Source organism: Podarcis gaigeae, assembly GCF_964106915.1.
Source record: "Podarcis gaigeae genome assembly, chromosome: 5".
Taxonomy (NCBI): Eukaryota; Metazoa; Chordata; class Lepidosauria; order Squamata; family Lacertidae; genus Podarcis; species Podarcis gaigeae.
Window position 1 is genome coordinate 53934364 of NC_139681.1, and position 16984 is coordinate 53951347.

At 44.8% G+C, this 16984-nt stretch overlaps 1 protein-coding gene across 1 annotated transcript in view; it reads left to right on the plus strand.

The window, feature by feature from the left end:
* XPNPEP1 (X-prolyl aminopeptidase 1) overlaps nucleotides 1–15407 on the plus strand; it is a 35893-nt gene extending 20486 nt beyond the window's left edge. The window contains exons 11-21 of the mRNA XM_083741603.1: nucleotides 811–900; nucleotides 1166–1216; nucleotides 2090–2148; nucleotides 3467–3544; nucleotides 4682–4753; nucleotides 8776–8836; nucleotides 9521–9590; nucleotides 10724–10897; nucleotides 12256–12332; nucleotides 13281–13379; nucleotides 14094–15407. Of these exons, the coding sequence (XP_083597729.1) occupies nucleotides 811–900; nucleotides 1166–1216; nucleotides 2090–2148; nucleotides 3467–3544; nucleotides 4682–4753; nucleotides 8776–8836; nucleotides 9521–9590; nucleotides 10724–10897; nucleotides 12256–12332; nucleotides 13281–13379; nucleotides 14094–14222 (960 nt within the window). The 3' untranslated portion in view covers nucleotides 14223–15407. The remainder of the gene's footprint in view (nucleotides 1–810; nucleotides 901–1165; nucleotides 1217–2089; nucleotides 2149–3466; nucleotides 3545–4681; nucleotides 4754–8775; nucleotides 8837–9520; nucleotides 9591–10723; nucleotides 10898–12255; nucleotides 12333–13280; nucleotides 13380–14093) is intronic.
* Nucleotides 15408–16984: the final 1577 nt, after the last annotated feature.

A 16984-nucleotide genomic window follows, 5' to 3' on the forward strand; every position in this document is an offset into this window, starting at 1 on the left:
CTTCAAGATGGCGTTGGACTCCAACTCTCCTCATCCCTGGCCATTGGCCATGGTGGTGGGGGCGCATGGGAATTGGAGTCCAACCACATGTAGAAGACAATCCACTGGCTACCCTGGGCTGCAGGAGCATGCCTTCTGTTTGAAATGGGCTCTTCTTTTTCTTTTTGCTTTCTCTACTGTGTTACATACCTAACACAGAGTGCAAGAAGATTCTAAGGTACTTTTAGTTCAGTGTCACATGTATATGGCAGTGTTTTGGCACAGTCCGCAATGTTCTTTGAGACCAGACTTCGCCCTGCTTCCTGCTCAGCTCATAAAGTGGCTTGCACAGAGCTGGAGACTTTCCAGAGAGAACTATATGCAGAGGTGTGTCTGCTTCATGGAATCGTAGAATTGTAGAGGGACCTCACAGATCATCTAGTCCAGCCCCCTGCAATGCAGGAATCCTATCTAAATACGTAGATCCATGGAACTGTAGACTTCAGGTGGACCATCTCTTGAAGGGCTTAGAACAGTCCGAGCAGAATCAAGGGGAAATGACTGGGAAAGGTGCAGGAAAGGGCATGCAAAATGATCTGGTGGTCCCTTGTAAGGAAAGGCTACACTTTGCCTTTCATGCAGACAGAAGATGATAAAGGATGCTCTTGGCTTGCATGCACCCTTTCTGTCTGGTCCCTGAGGCTTGGAAGGATACGAAGATGTAGCTAGCCCACTTCAGCGTAGTCTTAGTGGCCAGACAACTCCAGGGCCAGCAGGCAGTTTGGGCTCCTTGCCAAATTGTATCTTTTCTTTTTTTCTTTTTTGTCTTAGGCTCACCGCTACCTCACCCCCTACACTCCCATATGCATTGCAAAAGCTGTGAAGAATGCAGCGGAGTCAGAAGGCATGAGGAGAGCTCACGTAAGTGATCTGCCCAGTTTAGTGGCTCTTTTTTGTTTCAGAGCTGCAAATTATTAATTCTACTGAACTCTGCAATAGTTTTTGCAGAGTGCAGAGTGAAGTGCAGAGGTTTCTGCTTGGAAGTAGAAATGTTGTCTTTTTGCTACAGCCTACTAATATATTTCTTTCATTAAAATGTTTGGGGCCAATTTTTCAGTGGGTTATTCCATACAGGTGTATTTCATTAATCCCTTTACCTTGTTTCTTCTTCTCCTTTTATTAACAGATTAAGGATGCTGTGGCCTTGTGTGAGTTATTTAACTGGCTGGAGAAGGAGGTATAGTTTTATAGATTTTTACTGAGAGAAGACTGTTACTGTATAATAGAAGATTGCATGAATATAAGCTTTAGTATTGCTCATGGTAACTACTGATTACTATGGCCTAGAGGGACGGAGAAAGCCACTGAGACTTTTAGGGGCTGTGAGCGCTGTTCATATTTCCACCTTGAGAGGAAATGATGACTTTTGGAGACTGTTTTTGCTTGCCTTGTGTGATCGAAAGAGGAATGGTGAACGATTGGCTTGCATACAGGAGAAAAATCATGGCAGAGGTTGCCATAGTAGAATGTTACTGGAAAGCATCTTCTGTTTTTTTATATGCTATATTGGTTTTCTCACAATGGCCATGTTCAGATATCACACTAAACTATGGTGCTTAGCACTATGTGAATAGGCCTGCGTTAGCCTTGGATTCAAACACTTCCCCCTCGCTCTGCTTTTCCAGTGCAGCCACATGGAGGGGATCAGAAGCTTTTGCTGCTGTTTGCTACCAATCACAGCTTAGTGGAATGTCCAAACTCAAACAAACTGTGTCTAGTCTTAACCATGGTTTATTGAAAGAAGTCAACTTATGAAATCAAACTATAAAGCTGGTTTCAATATAGCATAGTTAAGATTAACCACACTTTTAAGTTTTCCAAGGTAACACTAATATTCAATAGCTGTAGTCTACTGAGGAGAAAGTGCCGTTGGTTTAGCCACTGCTAATGTCGTTGAGCCCTGATATTGATGCCCAAGGATAGCATGGAGGGATGGGGAGTCAACAGTGGCCTCTAAGGGAAAAGAGAGGGTGACTGGGCAAGATCCCATGAAGGCTACAACATGCTGTGTTTCCATTGTTGTTTACCAGGCTGCAATCTTTTCTATTAGGTTCCCAAAGGGAATATTACTGAAATAACAGCAGCAGATAAAGCAGAGGAGTTCCGTAGGTAAGAAGAAAGACAGATGTGGGCAATCTCTGGGTCATTATAGTCACTGAAGTTTTATATAGACTTTGGGGAAAACAGGATCCATTGGGAGGCTGCGGAAAGGAGGGGTCCGACTTCCAAGGCAGGCAGTTTAAAGAAGAGCAAACCTTTAGGAACATAAGAGCATCAGAAGAGCCTGCTGGCTCAACCTCACAGTGAATAGCTAGATAACTTTGAGGAAAGCCACAAGCAGGACCTGAGCATAAGAGACTCTCTTCTCCCTCAGTTTTCAGCAACTGGCATTCACAGGTGTGGCTGCCTCCTGGAGGCAGAGGATAGCCATCATGGCTAGGATCCATGGATAGACTGATCCTTCATTAATTTGCCCAACCTTCTTTTAAAGCCATCCAAGATGGTGGATGCTACTGCCTCCTGTGGGAGTGAGTTTAACTAAGTGCTGCATGAAAAAGTACAGTGGTACCTTGGGTTACATACGCTTCAGGTTACAGACTCCGCTAACCCAGAAATACTACCTCGGGTTAAAAACTTTGCTTCAAGATGAGAACAGAAATTGTGCAGCGGTGGCGCAACAGCAGCAGGAGGCCCCATTAGCTAAAGTGGTGCTTCAGGTTAAGAACAGTTTCAGGTTAAGAACGGACCTCCGGAACGAATTAAGTTCTTAACCTGAGGTACCACTGTACTTTCATTTGCCTGTCCTGAATCTTCCAACATTTGGCTTGATTGGATGTCCACAAATTGTTTTGAGAGAGGGTCCATGTCCTGCATAATTTCATGATCAAACTGTTGCCTTGTCTTCTCCTTTTTGGATGAACCAAGCAGAGGGTATAGAGCAAGCTCTGGTTTGAGATCATCACTAGTCCAGTTCCCAATCTTCTTTTTTGGGTGGTAAAATAGGAAGCTTCTTTATAACACATCATCACACCATTGGTCCACCTAGCGCAATATTTTCTATACAGAACTGCAGTGTGTCTCCAAGTTTTTAGAGGGCATTCCCAACCTTAACTGCAGATGCTGGGATTGAAACTGGGACCTTCTGCATGAAGAGCATATGCTCTACCACTGAGCTACAGCCCTTCCCCATACTTTAGGTTTGATGTTCATTGTCTTGCTAGAACAGCCTGAGCAAGTTTTGGCCCAAATGGTTAATTGAGACAAATTGCAGGAAGACTCGCCAGGGTGATGATGAATGATGAAATCTCAATGAAGGGCAATGGCAGAAAATGAAAACCTTTGTTCTCATCCTTTGAGAGGCAGGATGTCTCCTTGCTGTAGAAGTTCTAAATGGCCCTATTGCTCATGAAATTTCTCTTTTTTCCAGCCAGCAAGAGAACTTTGTCGACTTGAGCTTTGCTACAATATCAAGTACAGGCCCAAACGGTGCTATAATTCACTACAAGTAAGTAAGAGCAACAGAGTCCTTGCACTGGACACTTCACTACATAGTTGGAAGAACCTAGAGCACCATCATGTTAGTGTATCGCTGCTTAGTCTAGAGTAGGAAATGTTCGCTACTGTTAACCTTCAAGTTGGCTTCTATGACCAAATCTTTTCTCCAGGATCCCATTGCACTTGGTGTGGTCCCCATCTGAGGCTTAACAGAACTTCAGGGAATCACGTCAGTTGATGTTATTTTCCATCTAGTGATATAAAGAGAGTTTGTGGCTGAAGCAGCAGAACAATGTATCTTGTTCCATAACCATCTACTATGGATGTCCAAATTGTTTTCAGGCGGTTGGCTTCATGAAGATGGGTTGTCCCTGTTTGGCTAGCTTCCTGTTTTTTCCAAAGTTACTAATGAGAGAGTTTGAGGGGTGGAGTCATTGTGGAGGGCTGAGGTTATTTGCTGCTGCAGAATGCAGAGACTAGAGGATTTCCTTTTGTTCTTTACAAGTTTCTCAGGGATTGCATGATGTTGAGGCTGGAAGTGGTTTTTTTTAAAAAAGAAAAGATCTTGACATCCACTGATTCAGTGAAAAATTTAACCCTGTCCCAAAGTGCAGCTTTCAGTGCAAAAACTGATAACTGTGCAGAATTTAGCACAATCCTAGTTGAAATAATGGTTGAATGAAGTGCAAATACATGCAAATACTTTACTTTATCTATATATATATATTGAAGTGTTGGAATATTTCTTGGTGGCTCATAGACCTGTCTCCTGTCAGCTGTAGAATTTTCAATAGAGAATCATGTGATCAACAAGTAGGTGTAGATAACAAGCTCTTCCAGCCTTCTGATTGTCATTGTGAATGTGCTTCCACCACCAAATATTGCGATTCTATACAGCCTCTTATATAAGTTAGAATAGTAAACACATGCTGTACAATGCTGAAGATGCCCTCAGACACATGATGCTGACCTAAATGGGCAGCTGATTTGATCCAACAATCCATGAAAATTTACTATGGACAAATACACTCGGCCCAGAGTTCATAATTTAATTGTATAATTGAAGGAAGAACATGTAATTCAGTCTGTTTTCACTTGCTGGTTTCAATGAAAAGGTGAGACAAATCATTTTTCTTTTCTTGAATAGGCCTACACCTGAGACAAATAGGACTTTATCCATGAATGAAATCTACCTCCTGGATTCTGGGGCTCAGTACAGGTAAATGAAGCTTATAGGCTACTTCGCATTGGTGAACATACACTTAATCAAATCCCACCTCAGATATAGATTTGGTATGGAAAAAGACACAGCTTTATACTATACTTGTTTAAGATAAACACCATGGAGAAAATATGAGTCATAGCAATATTATCCTGGGAAGTTGGGGGCTGTGCAGTTGTCTTTTGCTTTGAAATAGTGCTATTTCACATACAGTATCATTTTTTATTTAAGCTTAGAGTGAGTGGCTTGCTTAAGGCAACCTAGTGTGCTTGCAGAGGTGAGATTCAAAAGCTGGGGACTTACAGAAGTGCATAATTTCTTAGCCACAGCAGCATTAAGATGAAAACTATTTTGTTCAGCAAGGAATGGAGCGGAACTGATCTGCGGAACAGTTCTTCTTTAGAACTGGGATGGGGAACTTGTGGCCCTCGATATGTTGTTGGACTACAACTCCCATTATCCTTGACCATTGGCCGTGCTGGCTGATGGGAACTGGAGTCCCATAGCACCTGAAGGGTCACAGGTTTTCCCTTCCTGGCTTTAGAGGCTTGGCATTTTTGTTTGGTTTTTTTTTTTGAAATTTTAATGGCCTCCTGAATGGCAACTGTGTGGATAAAACTTGTACAATGAGAGCCTTCTTCTCAGGCAGCCTAATTATCGACTTCCTCGGTGCCACATTGTGAAGCAGTCAATTGAATATAATGAGTTATGCATCCATGACATTCCCTAGGCTGTGGGGCAGCAGGGCTGAACTGGCTGATGTTGCAAAGTTAACTCGAGTGTTTTTAAAGTCATGTGCTAGGGCAGAGTGCCTGGAGAGAGACTTTGCACAAATCCTGCCTCTCCCGGGGGAAGTTCTCAGGGTCCTGCTTAACCCCTGTTAATGTCAACAGAGGTTGTGGAAGAGAACTTATGAGTGGATTGTGCTCTTTATTTTCAAAAGTATGGATAATTTGGGAATTCTCAGAGAGATACAGATCCCTTGACTTTTTTTCAGCACGGTACATATAGTTAAATTAGATGCTTGAGCAAAGCTCCATGACCTGTAGGACCATAGAGATGAAGGAGGCTTCCTTGGTCAGTGATCCCAACCTACTTTGCACCGGGGCTGTCTAATGAAATTAAGTGTGCATTGCACTTTCTGAACTCCCATCTTTCAGACTCTTAAGGATTTTCCACTGTACCTGCCTTTTTCTCCCCCCCCCCCCCATTTTTTAAAAAAGTGTCGCTTAACACCCAGCCTGCAGAAGAAGTTCTGGAGAACTTGAAATATTTGCTCACTCCTCTGGGACAGGGTAGAGGAGTTATGCAGGGGTCCTGATAGCTTCCAACAACCCATGGATCAATAGAAATCCTGCTTGACTGGCTTTGAATACTTCCCCAAGCACTGCTCACATGCTCTCCAACTCACTTTCCCTAGTGCTGTCCTTGGAAGGTTGATTTTTGTTCCATGCACAAAGCTGCAGGATGCACATTTTGCCCTGATTTTTATTGGATTGGCAGGATTTATTTCCCTTGTTTTTGTTGGTTTGACGTAAGGAAGTGTGTCCTGCTTTTCCTATCCTCTGAAACATGCCCCACAGTACCAAATTATGTATCATTTATGAAACATAGCATCCCAGATCCTTGAGTTGCATCCAGTAACTTCAGTTTGTACGCTGGCAGAGCTAGCCGGGGGGGGGGGGGAGGGAGCAGAGGTCGTTTAGTACAATCTCTTGTGCTGGAGCCAAATCCTTTGTACCTCAGCTTTCCGAACAGCTTGCCCTGTGCAGAGACAACAATGCAGATGGTTATCCAGATTGGAATGTTCCATAAGCAGAGAGCAGGAGGAACCAACGGACACCAGCGCCGGGATAGCTGGAGGGATAACAGAATAGATTTGTTGGAAGAGAGTTCATTTCCTCTGAGCTACAGTTACAGATTCCGCTTGACATCTCTCCAGTGGCCTTGCAGTCTGTGAAAGCTTACTTGAGCATGCATTAACTAGCGAAAAGTTGGGATAGGGCTGGAGCCAGCTTCTAGAAGCCGCTCCCTTTAAAAAACAGCATACAGTGGTGCCTCGCAAGACGAAATTAATTCGTTCCGCAAGTCTTTTCGTCTTGCGAGTTTTTCGTCTTGCGAAGCACGGTTTCCCATAGGAATGCATTGAAAATCAATCAATGCGTTCCTATGGAAACCGCCTTCAGACCAGGTTTGGGGACAGTCTGTCCCCCGACCTCTTCTGAAGGCCGACGGGGGGGGGGCGAAAGTCTTTGCTTCCCCCCCCCTTCCCGGGACAGCGGAGACTTCTCCGCTGTCCGGGGCGATCTTAAAATGCTGGCGGGCGGCAGCGCTGCCGCCCGCCAGCATTTTAAAATCCCCCGGGAAGGCAGGCAGGGGGGACAAAGACTTTTGCCCCCCACCCGCCTTCAGAAGAGGTCCAGAGGGCTCTCCAAGCTGTGGATAGCAGCCTGCTGCCCCGCGTGAGGGGCAGACATTCGCAGCTTGGGGAGCCCTGCAGGACTTCCCCGCAGGGCTCTCCAAGCTGCGGATAGCAGCCTGCTGCCCCGCGCGAGGGGCGCTCTTAAGCAGAGCGCCCCTCGCGCGGCGCAGACATTCGCAGCTTGGGGAATCCTGCAGGACTTCCCCGCAGGGCTCTCCAAGCGGCGAATGTCGGCCCCGCGCGAGGGGCGCTCTGCTTAAGAGCGCCCCTCGTGCGGGGCAGCAGGCTGCGCACCTTCCCCTCTGTTCCCGGACCTGTCCTGAAGGCTTGCGGTGGGAGGAGGGCTTTCCTCCCCACCGCCAACATTCAGAATGCTGTTCTGAATGTTGGCGGTGGGGAGGAAAAACCCTCCTCCCACCGCAAGCCCCGGGAACAGAGGAGAAGCGCTGCGCACCTTCCCCTCTGTTCCCGGACCTGTCCTGAAGGCTTGCGGTGGGAGGAGGGCTTTCCTCCCCACCGCCAACATTCAGAATGCTGTTCTGAATGTTGGCGGTGGGGAGGAAAAACCCTCCTCCCACTGCAAGCCCCAGGAACAGAGGAGAAGCCCTTCGCGCCTTCCCCTCTGTTCCCGGACCTCCCACCGCAAGCCTTAGGACAGGTCCGGGAACAGAGGAGAAGGCGCGCTGCGCTTCCCCACTGTCCCCGGAGATTTCCCTATGGGCTTTCGTCTTGCGAAGCAAGCCCATAGGGAAATTCGTCTTGCGAAGCCGCTAAAAAATCGGAAAACACTTTCGTCTTGCGGGTTTTTCGTTTAGCGAGGCATTCGTCTTGCGGGGCACCACTGTAACTAAATAGATTATACTTTGAGGTGTGGCAGAAGACACCTGGATGTCCATTGGCTAGCTGATACCTTATCTCAGGAGGACGGGAGAAACCATCTGCTTTGGGGGTCTCTAATTGGGAAATCTCTTGCTAGCAGGTTTGGAAGGTCACAGCTGCCACGACCAATTACCCGTCTTATTATTCCACCCTCTGTAGGCATACCTTGTCCTTCTCCTGCCCCGTGAACTTCTGTTCGTTGATTGCTATTTCTGCACTTTCGATTCCAGTAAGAAGGACAAGGCCCACAGAATATCTTGCTGTGTGAGCTGATTGGTGGGCAATGGTCTCCTGGCGTTTCCATGAGGAAATCTTGACCTGTTTCATAGCCTATTTTGATGCGACTCAGCAAGACCAGCAATGCCCATTCTTGTTATAGCTGAGCCTTACCCACTGCAGAACACTTGGAAGAAGCTCACAAAATTTTGCACTAGGCTGGCTATAGCTTAAAGTATATTCTTGACTTTTCCGGGAAGTGCAATAGCTCAGTGTTAGAGCATCTGCTTTGCCTGCTGAAGATCCCAGCTTCCGTCCCCAGGATATCCAGGCAAGACAGGGAGAGACCCCTGCCTGAAACCCTCGGGAGTTGTTGCCAGTCAGTGTAGACATTACTGAACTAGATGGACCAATGCTCAGACTCGGTATAACGCAACAGCCTATGCCTCCACCTTTCTCTTTCGATAGTTAGAATATGTTTTTCTCTTTCTCTTTTTGGAAGGGATGGAACTACAGATGTGACAAGGACAATGCATTTTGGCACCCCAACAGCTTATGAAAAGGTATGCAAGAATTCGGGTTTCATCGTTGATTCTCCCCAAACAGGTTGCCTTAGGCAATTTTAGATACAATAAGCACTGTAGGTTTGTTTGTGTGCAGATTTCACTTACTACAAGGACCGTGAGATGATCAAGTAGCTCTGCTTGACACCAAACCCCCCCGCTGAAAGTCAAGGGTGGCCTTATTGTCCCTGGGCACCTGCAGCAACTCTCCCTCTTTATGGGTCCTGGTTTCATCCCTCCCCCCTTTGTATCTATCCATTGGGAACCTTTTGGATATTCAGTTTTGTGGCATTATTTTTTCATAATCAAAACCACCTGAATATTTATAGAAGCAGCGTTTTCTCCAAAGGGGGTGGGGTGGGGCAGATGTTCTGGATGCCAATGTGTACAAGAGCCAATTAAAACATCTGGGGTGTAGTCCATATGTAAGCTGAACATCTAAGCTCTGACCACTGCTAGAAATTGCCCTTTATTTCACCCCTCCCTCCCTGTACACACACACATCTTAGGGAGATGAGATATACACTGGTCACTTTTACTATCAAACTGAGCTGGTGCTTCAAATATATTGGCAGACCCCAGTCCAGAATTCTTTATGCACTTGTTCTAGGTTGCAAGTGACTCGTGGGCCAGGCCTTCCAATGCCTGGCTCTGTTTTGCTCATCATCTTCCCTTTCCTTCCAGGAGTGTTTTACCTATGTGCTGAAGGGTCACATAGCTGTCAGCGCATCCATTTTCCCCAACGGGACCAAAGGTTGGTCAGTTTCCCTTTCCTCTTCCTCAGCTGCAGTGGCGCTCGGAATCAGATTTGCGTTTTCTCTGTTATCTAGTCATCAGGCCTTCACGAGGGAAGGGTTTAACGATGTGGAACTACATACCTGTGTAAAAGTAACTTAGGATGAATAGAATTGCCACAGACCCAGATAAAGTATATATACAATCTAAAGAAACTTAAAACTAAAATTGAATATTTCCCTAGCAAATCACAACAATTCCCCTTTCAAAATGGGGTTCCTGTTTTAACATGTTAAGTAAAATAAAATTGACACCTGAAATTTAAGCCTGAATAAAATTATATGGAACCTGAATGAAAGAGTGTTAAGAAACTTAGGAACATAGGAAGCCATCTTCTTTCTATGGAGTCAGACCATTGGTCCATTCAGTTCAGTATTGTCTGCACTGACTGGCTGGCAGCTGTCCAGGATTCCAGGCAGAATTTTCTCCCAGCCCCGCCTGAGGATGTGGGGGGTGGGGGTGGCCTTGGAACGCAATGTCAATACTCAAGCCCTGAGCTATGGCCTCTTTCCCCTCAATTTACAATTCTGAATCTCTCAGGCAAGACGCAACATTATCCCTTTAAAAAAATGAATAAATTATGCAGATAAAAGGGGTATCTGTATTGTTCCCTCAGCATAGTGCACAAAAGGAAAGGACACGATTATCTACACATCACACAATGGTCAATTGCTTTATCCGAGAAACTAACTAAGAGAGTACATGCCCCAATGATGCGACTGATACGGATGATTTTGCTGAAATACGGCATCCCTTTATAAAGTATCCAACTGAACTCTCTGATGACTAGCACCCACTATATATGCATATAGATTTATGGGGAAATTTGTTGTATGAATTAGTTTTTGTTCTGGGGGAGTGGGAAACCAATTGTTTGTATAATATTATGGTCGTGCTTAAATTCTGTTTCCAAAGGTGTGGTTTTTTTTAAAAAAATCAAAGTATATAAAGGACAGCATAAAATTGTATGTACATCTTTTTCAACCTGCAAGTTCGGGATATGACTGTCAGAAATAAGGCTTCTTGCTTTCTGCTCAGCTTGTTAATATATTGTGGACCTGTGGGCCTGCAACTTCCTTTTGTGTCTTGTAGGTCACCTCCTGGACTCCTTTGCACGCTCTGCACTGTGGGACCAAGGCTTAGATTACCTGCATGGCACAGGACACGGAGTTGGGGCTTTCCTAAATGTCCATGAAGGTCCATGTGGCATTAGCTACAAAACCTTTGCAGATGAACCTCTGGAAGCCGGGATGATTGTTTCTGATGGTAATTAATTTATTCCCATTGACTCATGACTCTTGTTACATGAACTAGTGTCTTCTGCCTCTTTGGCTTTTAATATAAGAATTTCATGTGATCCTCTTGGCTCTCTAGGTTGTTGTTTCTGAGAAAGAATGGGAGGGTGGCACCTCTCCAGTCCTTAAATATCAACATTGGTTATATTAATACTTAGCATTTATACAGTGCTTGCAAGTGTCCAAATATATTTGAATCACAGACTCATAGAATTGTAGAGTTGGAAGGGACCACAAGAGTCATGTGGCCCAACCTCTTGCAATGCAGGAATTATTTGCCCAACGTGGGGCTCAAACTCATGTCCCTCAGATCAAGAGTCTCATGCTGTACTGACTGAGCTACCAGTTTGCATGCATTGATCTCAATAACCTTTATATTCCTGTATGGTAGCTCAGTATTATCATCATATCAGGAGCAGCTTGCCCAGTGGGGCATCAAACGGGCTTTTAACACCTCCTAGCCCCCCCTTCCTGGTAAACACCAGTAACTCCATGATGAAATGAGAAAGAAACAGTTAAACAAACAAGAAATTAGACCCGCTTTGAGGAGGAAGGAAGTCTATTAGAATAGAATAACAATCGAAAATTGAAAATAGGGTAACATAAGTCCGTGTGTAAGAGCTTTCGGATTTATTGCTATTTGTTTGTCATTTGTTTTGTGTTTTCTTTTTAGTTTGTTTCTTAAGTATCATGTTTTTATGTGTTGTAATAAAAAGTTAATAAAAAGCATAATAAAATAAAATAAAGTAACTCCATCTCCAGGAAACTGCTGCTCTGAACTACTCTTGCATCATTTTATAGATGAGAGCCTGAGAAAATGGTGCCTGGGCTCACCTAGCAGTGAGTGAGGTTTGAGGCAGGGATGTCCCTTAGCTGTTATGGCAGCAATTTGTCAGCCCAGGGATGTATGCATTAAGGTCTGATTTTGCTGGCACAAGCATTCAGTAGATTTGGTGCACATTATCTCTTGTCTGCCATGTGAATTTTGTGGGGTTTTCAGGCAATATTGCTGTTCAAGGGCTTTGGTTCTGCTCCTGCATAAAAACATCATCCATCCTGGTTTCCTTTATTACGGTGCTGGTATTTTCACCCCCAAGTGTTGCCTCACCAATGCAGCTTCTGTGATCAAGCCATAGAAGAAGCCTTTACTGCCTTTCTCTACGAAAGGTGTAGATGTGTCTTTGGGTGTGATATGGAAGATTCTTTGAACTCCAAAATCTTCAGGTTGCTTGAACGGAAAAGCTGGGCCTTACTCCCAAGGTTGTTAGGGGGTTTGCCCTTTGGGGGAAAAATTTCTAACAGTGTTCCTGTCTAACTTTGTCTCTGCAGAGCCTGGTTATTATGAAGCTGATGCTTTTGGGATCCGAATAGAAAACGTTGTCATTGTCGTTCCTGTTAAAACCAAGGTGAGCGGTTCCTTTGCATGCCTGAGAGGAGCAATGCCTCCTTGCTGTGACTTGTGAGCACAATGTCTTTCCAATGGGGAGTGAACCTGCCATCTTCCAAATGTTGTTGGGCATCGTGGTCCTTCATCCCTCACAACTGGCCATGCTGGCTTGGGCTGATGGCACAGGTTCCCCACCAATGATTTGAAAGCCACAGCTTTTCCATCCTTGCAGTGCTTGATTGTTTCTGCCTTCCTGGAAGCTGAAACAAAACTTTGGAAAGGATCCTTAATCTTCTATTAACTTTCCTAGTTGCTGATGAAAGGGAGTTTTTATGTTGGAATGAGAAACGTAAGAGAACATTGGGTTAAAACATGGTGTTTGGCACAAGATGGCCAATCTTCACATTAGGACCTTCAGTAGTGTTCAAACTTTTTTCAAAGAGGGCCAGATTTGATGAAGTGAAGGGCTGTGAGGGCCGACCAAAGGGCCAGCCTTTTTTTAGGACTGAAGTTTTTTTATTATGATTTTACCCCAAAGTTGTTGAGCTCTTTTTAGGATTGAAGTTGTTGAGGTTTTTTAAAGGATTTTACCCAGGAAATAAACTGCCACAGGGGCCAGATTAAACTGACCAGTGGGCCGGATTATGCCCCTGAAATGGACTTTAGACATGCATTACGTTACTTGACCAAAAACATTTTTATAAAGGTGGTGAGAACAAATCTAAAGTCAGTTTTATGCACCAGGGACAGTTCTCCAGAGGGATGGATAACATGTCTGGATTTGCTTAGTTAAACTCTCTCAGAATATAACCTTAATGCCACCGTTCTCCAGTTTTCTGTCATCTCATGAGAGTTGGAGAACACCAGAATGGGGAAGGCTGCATTATAGGAAATCTGTGATGGTGAGAGGGGCACTTTTACTCAGCTAGAAGCTTTCTCCAATGACCAGAATATTTTATCTCCGTAGTATAACTTCAGCAACAGAGGGAGTTTGACGTTTGAGCCTTTGACCCTGGTTCCCATTCAAACCAAAATGATAGACGTTGATTTGCTAACTCCAAAAGAGGTAAGGAAAATAATAACTGTGTTGTAAAACTTGAGACTTTTACTTTGAGGACTTGAAATGCTTGGTTTTCTTCCCCCTCATTTCCAGACAGACCAGGTCTTGATGAAAACCTCCATCTTAGTACTTAGCTGTCTTAGTTTTTACAGCCAAACCTGTCATGGTCTATTGCCAAACTTGACAGGATGATAGTACAAGTGGCACCGTGGTTATTTTGAGAATAGAAGGTGGGAAGGGGAACTCCCAGATTGGCAAATATTTCAGGAACTGAGTATATATCAGCTGAAATTCCGGGGCATTTTGCCATTGAGGTTGTTCTCTAGTGATGCATTCATAGGTATCTTATACTTGCCATGAAATCAAGAGCTGGAATTAAAAGACAAAACAGAAACATGCTTGCTGGTACTCTTCCTCCCCAGCTTTTCTCTGCGCATCATGGTAGAGGGCATGGCTAGCTGCCTGGAACACTGAACCTTCCACGCTGCAGCATTTTGTTGCGGGTTCAGCTTGCCCTCACAATTGCTGTTGACCTCCATCCCTCCAAAAGTGATGCACAAGGGACTATTGTATTCAGCTGCACTTCCCCATAGACATCAGTACACAAAGGGCTGCTCTTCACTTCAACTATTTGAGCTTTTTAGACCTATATAGTCCCTTCCCCCCTTGCAAGTAGCATTCACAGTGGCTGAAGATCAAGGTGCTCTCCTTTCTCTTTAGTGCGACTGGGTGAACGAGTACCACAGAAAATGCCGAGAGGTGGTCGGGGCAGAGCTCGAGCGACAAGGACGGCAAGAAGCTCTCCGGTGGCTCATTAGGGAAACGGAGCCCATCTCCAAGATGCACTAACAGCTGTGCACGTTTCTTTGTGTGTCTATGTGCGTTTCTGCGAGAAATTCATTCCTTTTTACAATTGCAAGTGCAGTATTGGTTCGGCTTTACAATAATATACCATGCCTGGGGAGGGAGAGTGAAGTGGTGGGAATGTGAAAACCCTTTCATATCGGTCAGGAGAGAACTTGGTGCTGGGTGGGATTGAATATTTTTGGGGGTGGGGAGGGGATTTCTTTCCTTGTGATTCTTTTATTATTATTTTCTTGATAATGAGCAAAAATAAAGTGGGAGCTATGGAGTCTGTATCTTACAGAGAAGATGGGTCAGTGGAGAAGAACAGGAGGTCACTGAAAACTTGCTGAATCACTGGATTCTATTGTTTATGCAACCGCCAAGCTTGTGCAGCTGACTGAAAACTACCTGGGAAGTGTGCAACGTGATGCAAGTTAATTGTTGTGATGTCCTGCCAAAGCACTACAGAGAACAGGACTATGCATCAGGTGGAGATGCGTAGTAAAATGGGTCTCCTGTAGGGGCCTGAGAACAGGTGTTCCCAAGGACCCTGTACTGAAAACTTCCAAAGCCTTGCTTTTCTGCATTTTGCACCTCTCAGAAATGCAGCTCAGAGCAAGTTCACATGTACACAGTGACTGCAGCATCGTGTTATCTCTTGGCTGCTGTGAAGTGCCCCCCCCCCCCAGCTCAGTCCTGTGCATGTCTACTCTGAAGAAAGTTCCACTGTGCTCAGTGGGTCTTACTTCCAGGTAAATGCACAAAGATTTGCTGCCACAGAAGAGAATGTCCAGATAGTCCTGGCTTACCTTGAGCAAAATTATTTTTCAATGGATGCGGTTGTGTGTCATTGAGCAATAAGTGATGGGGAAAGGTACCTTCTTCTACAAACCAGCCCCGACTTGCAGCGTCTGTAAGTTGCTTCTTGTGATGAAAATCGTTTTGGACACCTGCAGTGTTTAAACATGCAGTATGGTAGCCACTTGGGTTTTTGTCCCCCCCCCCCCCCAGCTCTGAGGGTGTGGGCTCCTGGGTGTGACCATTAAGCAAACATTTAGTGTTGAGGATGGAGAGTGTTGAAAAGCAGCCTTGATTGTTTTGAGTGAACCTTTTACATGGCTAGGAACATGTCTTCCTCTACCCACAGTCAAAATCTGGAAGTGCCAATAAACATCATATACTTCTTTACTGCTGTGTCCAATTTCACAGATTTCAAAAATCCCACAAATGCACCCCAAATTTCTGCAATGGGAGCACGCTGTGGACTCTTAGGCATTTTTTCTTAATTTAATGCAGTCTGATTGAACAATGTGAGAAGCTTTGGAGGCGGGAGTAAGGGCTTTAGTCTTCCTTAGGATCAGAGATCTGAATGTGGGCTGTCTACTCTTTCACTCACGGATTAGAGTGGACACGTAAAAGTTAGATCTAGTTTGTTTATCTGTTAACATTGTTAACTCACCATTCTCCAAAGAGCTCTGGGGGTTCTGTCAAGTCCATCCTTCAGTCCAAAGATATAAACCAGGTAGCTCTTAATATTTCTGCAAAAAAAGTGTTTCAACTGGGAAGTTGGTGCTGAATTGCTCTTGCCTTGGGCCACTGAACAAATATTCAACATCAAAACTCTACTCCATTCTTGCATCAGGGAATGCCAGGACAGAGCACACCCACACCCACCCACAGGTAAACTGGGGAAACAACTTGCTGCAAAATATTTTTGCATACACAGTTCTTTTCCTTCCATTTTATCTTCACAACAACGCTTGAGAGGTTGGATAGGCTGGGAGAGGAGGACAGGTCCAAGGTCATCCAACCAAATAGGGTCATTGCTGTATGGGGATTTGAACTCGGACCTCCCTCATCCTATTTAGACATTTTAACCACTGTATCACCTGGGGTCTCTTTGTACTCCAGACCATGCACTTTCTATATTATTGAGCCCGGTCTGAATCTTTAACAGGAGGAATTGCTGCATGGGCACTAAATAATGAAACGATGCTCCTAAAATAATGGCATTCCAGACAAACACTCTTCAAGCAAATCTTTGTTAAGGCTCAGTGTCATTAATTAAAAATGGAACAGGCTCTCGCAGTCCTTAAGAAGTTAACAGTGACCTGTCTCTTGCTGTATTTAATCTGATTTCTGTTCATGCAAATCCTCTTAACTCCCTCACGGTGGCAATTTGCTAGTTCGGCTGCCATAGTCAGGCCCATATTGGTTCCTACTAATATTAAAACACGTCACTCTCTGAGGCAGGAGTTTGATGGAATTAGACCGGGTTTTGCAATACGAACGCAAAGGTGCCAAACGATTAAAAGAATCCTTATTAAGAAGTGCTCAGTCATTTTGTGCGAAGAGACGGGTACATCAGGATGAGACAAGACACTCAAAGGCAAATAGGCCTAGTATAAATTTGCAGCACTCTCAAGTGCTGAGGTGAAGATAAGAAAGCAAATTTTTTTGGGGGGGGGGGGGGAACGTGGAGTGAAGAACTTCCATTCGGCACCGGAATCAAACCAAGGGTACTATTGAAGAGGGGGCAAAATCTGCCTTCCAAAACTGGGATAACCACGGGATGGGGGCAGGATTTCCCCCCTACCTTAAGTTGTCCTCTACTTTCCCCCACAGATTAGAGTCATTTGCTTCCATGTAGGAGATGTGAATTGTCCCCTTACAGTGACTTACTGGAAGGAGGCGGCTGTTGTGGTTTCCATTGCTGTGATATCAGACATTGCATCCTCTTTATGCTGCAGAGACTAATGGGAGCC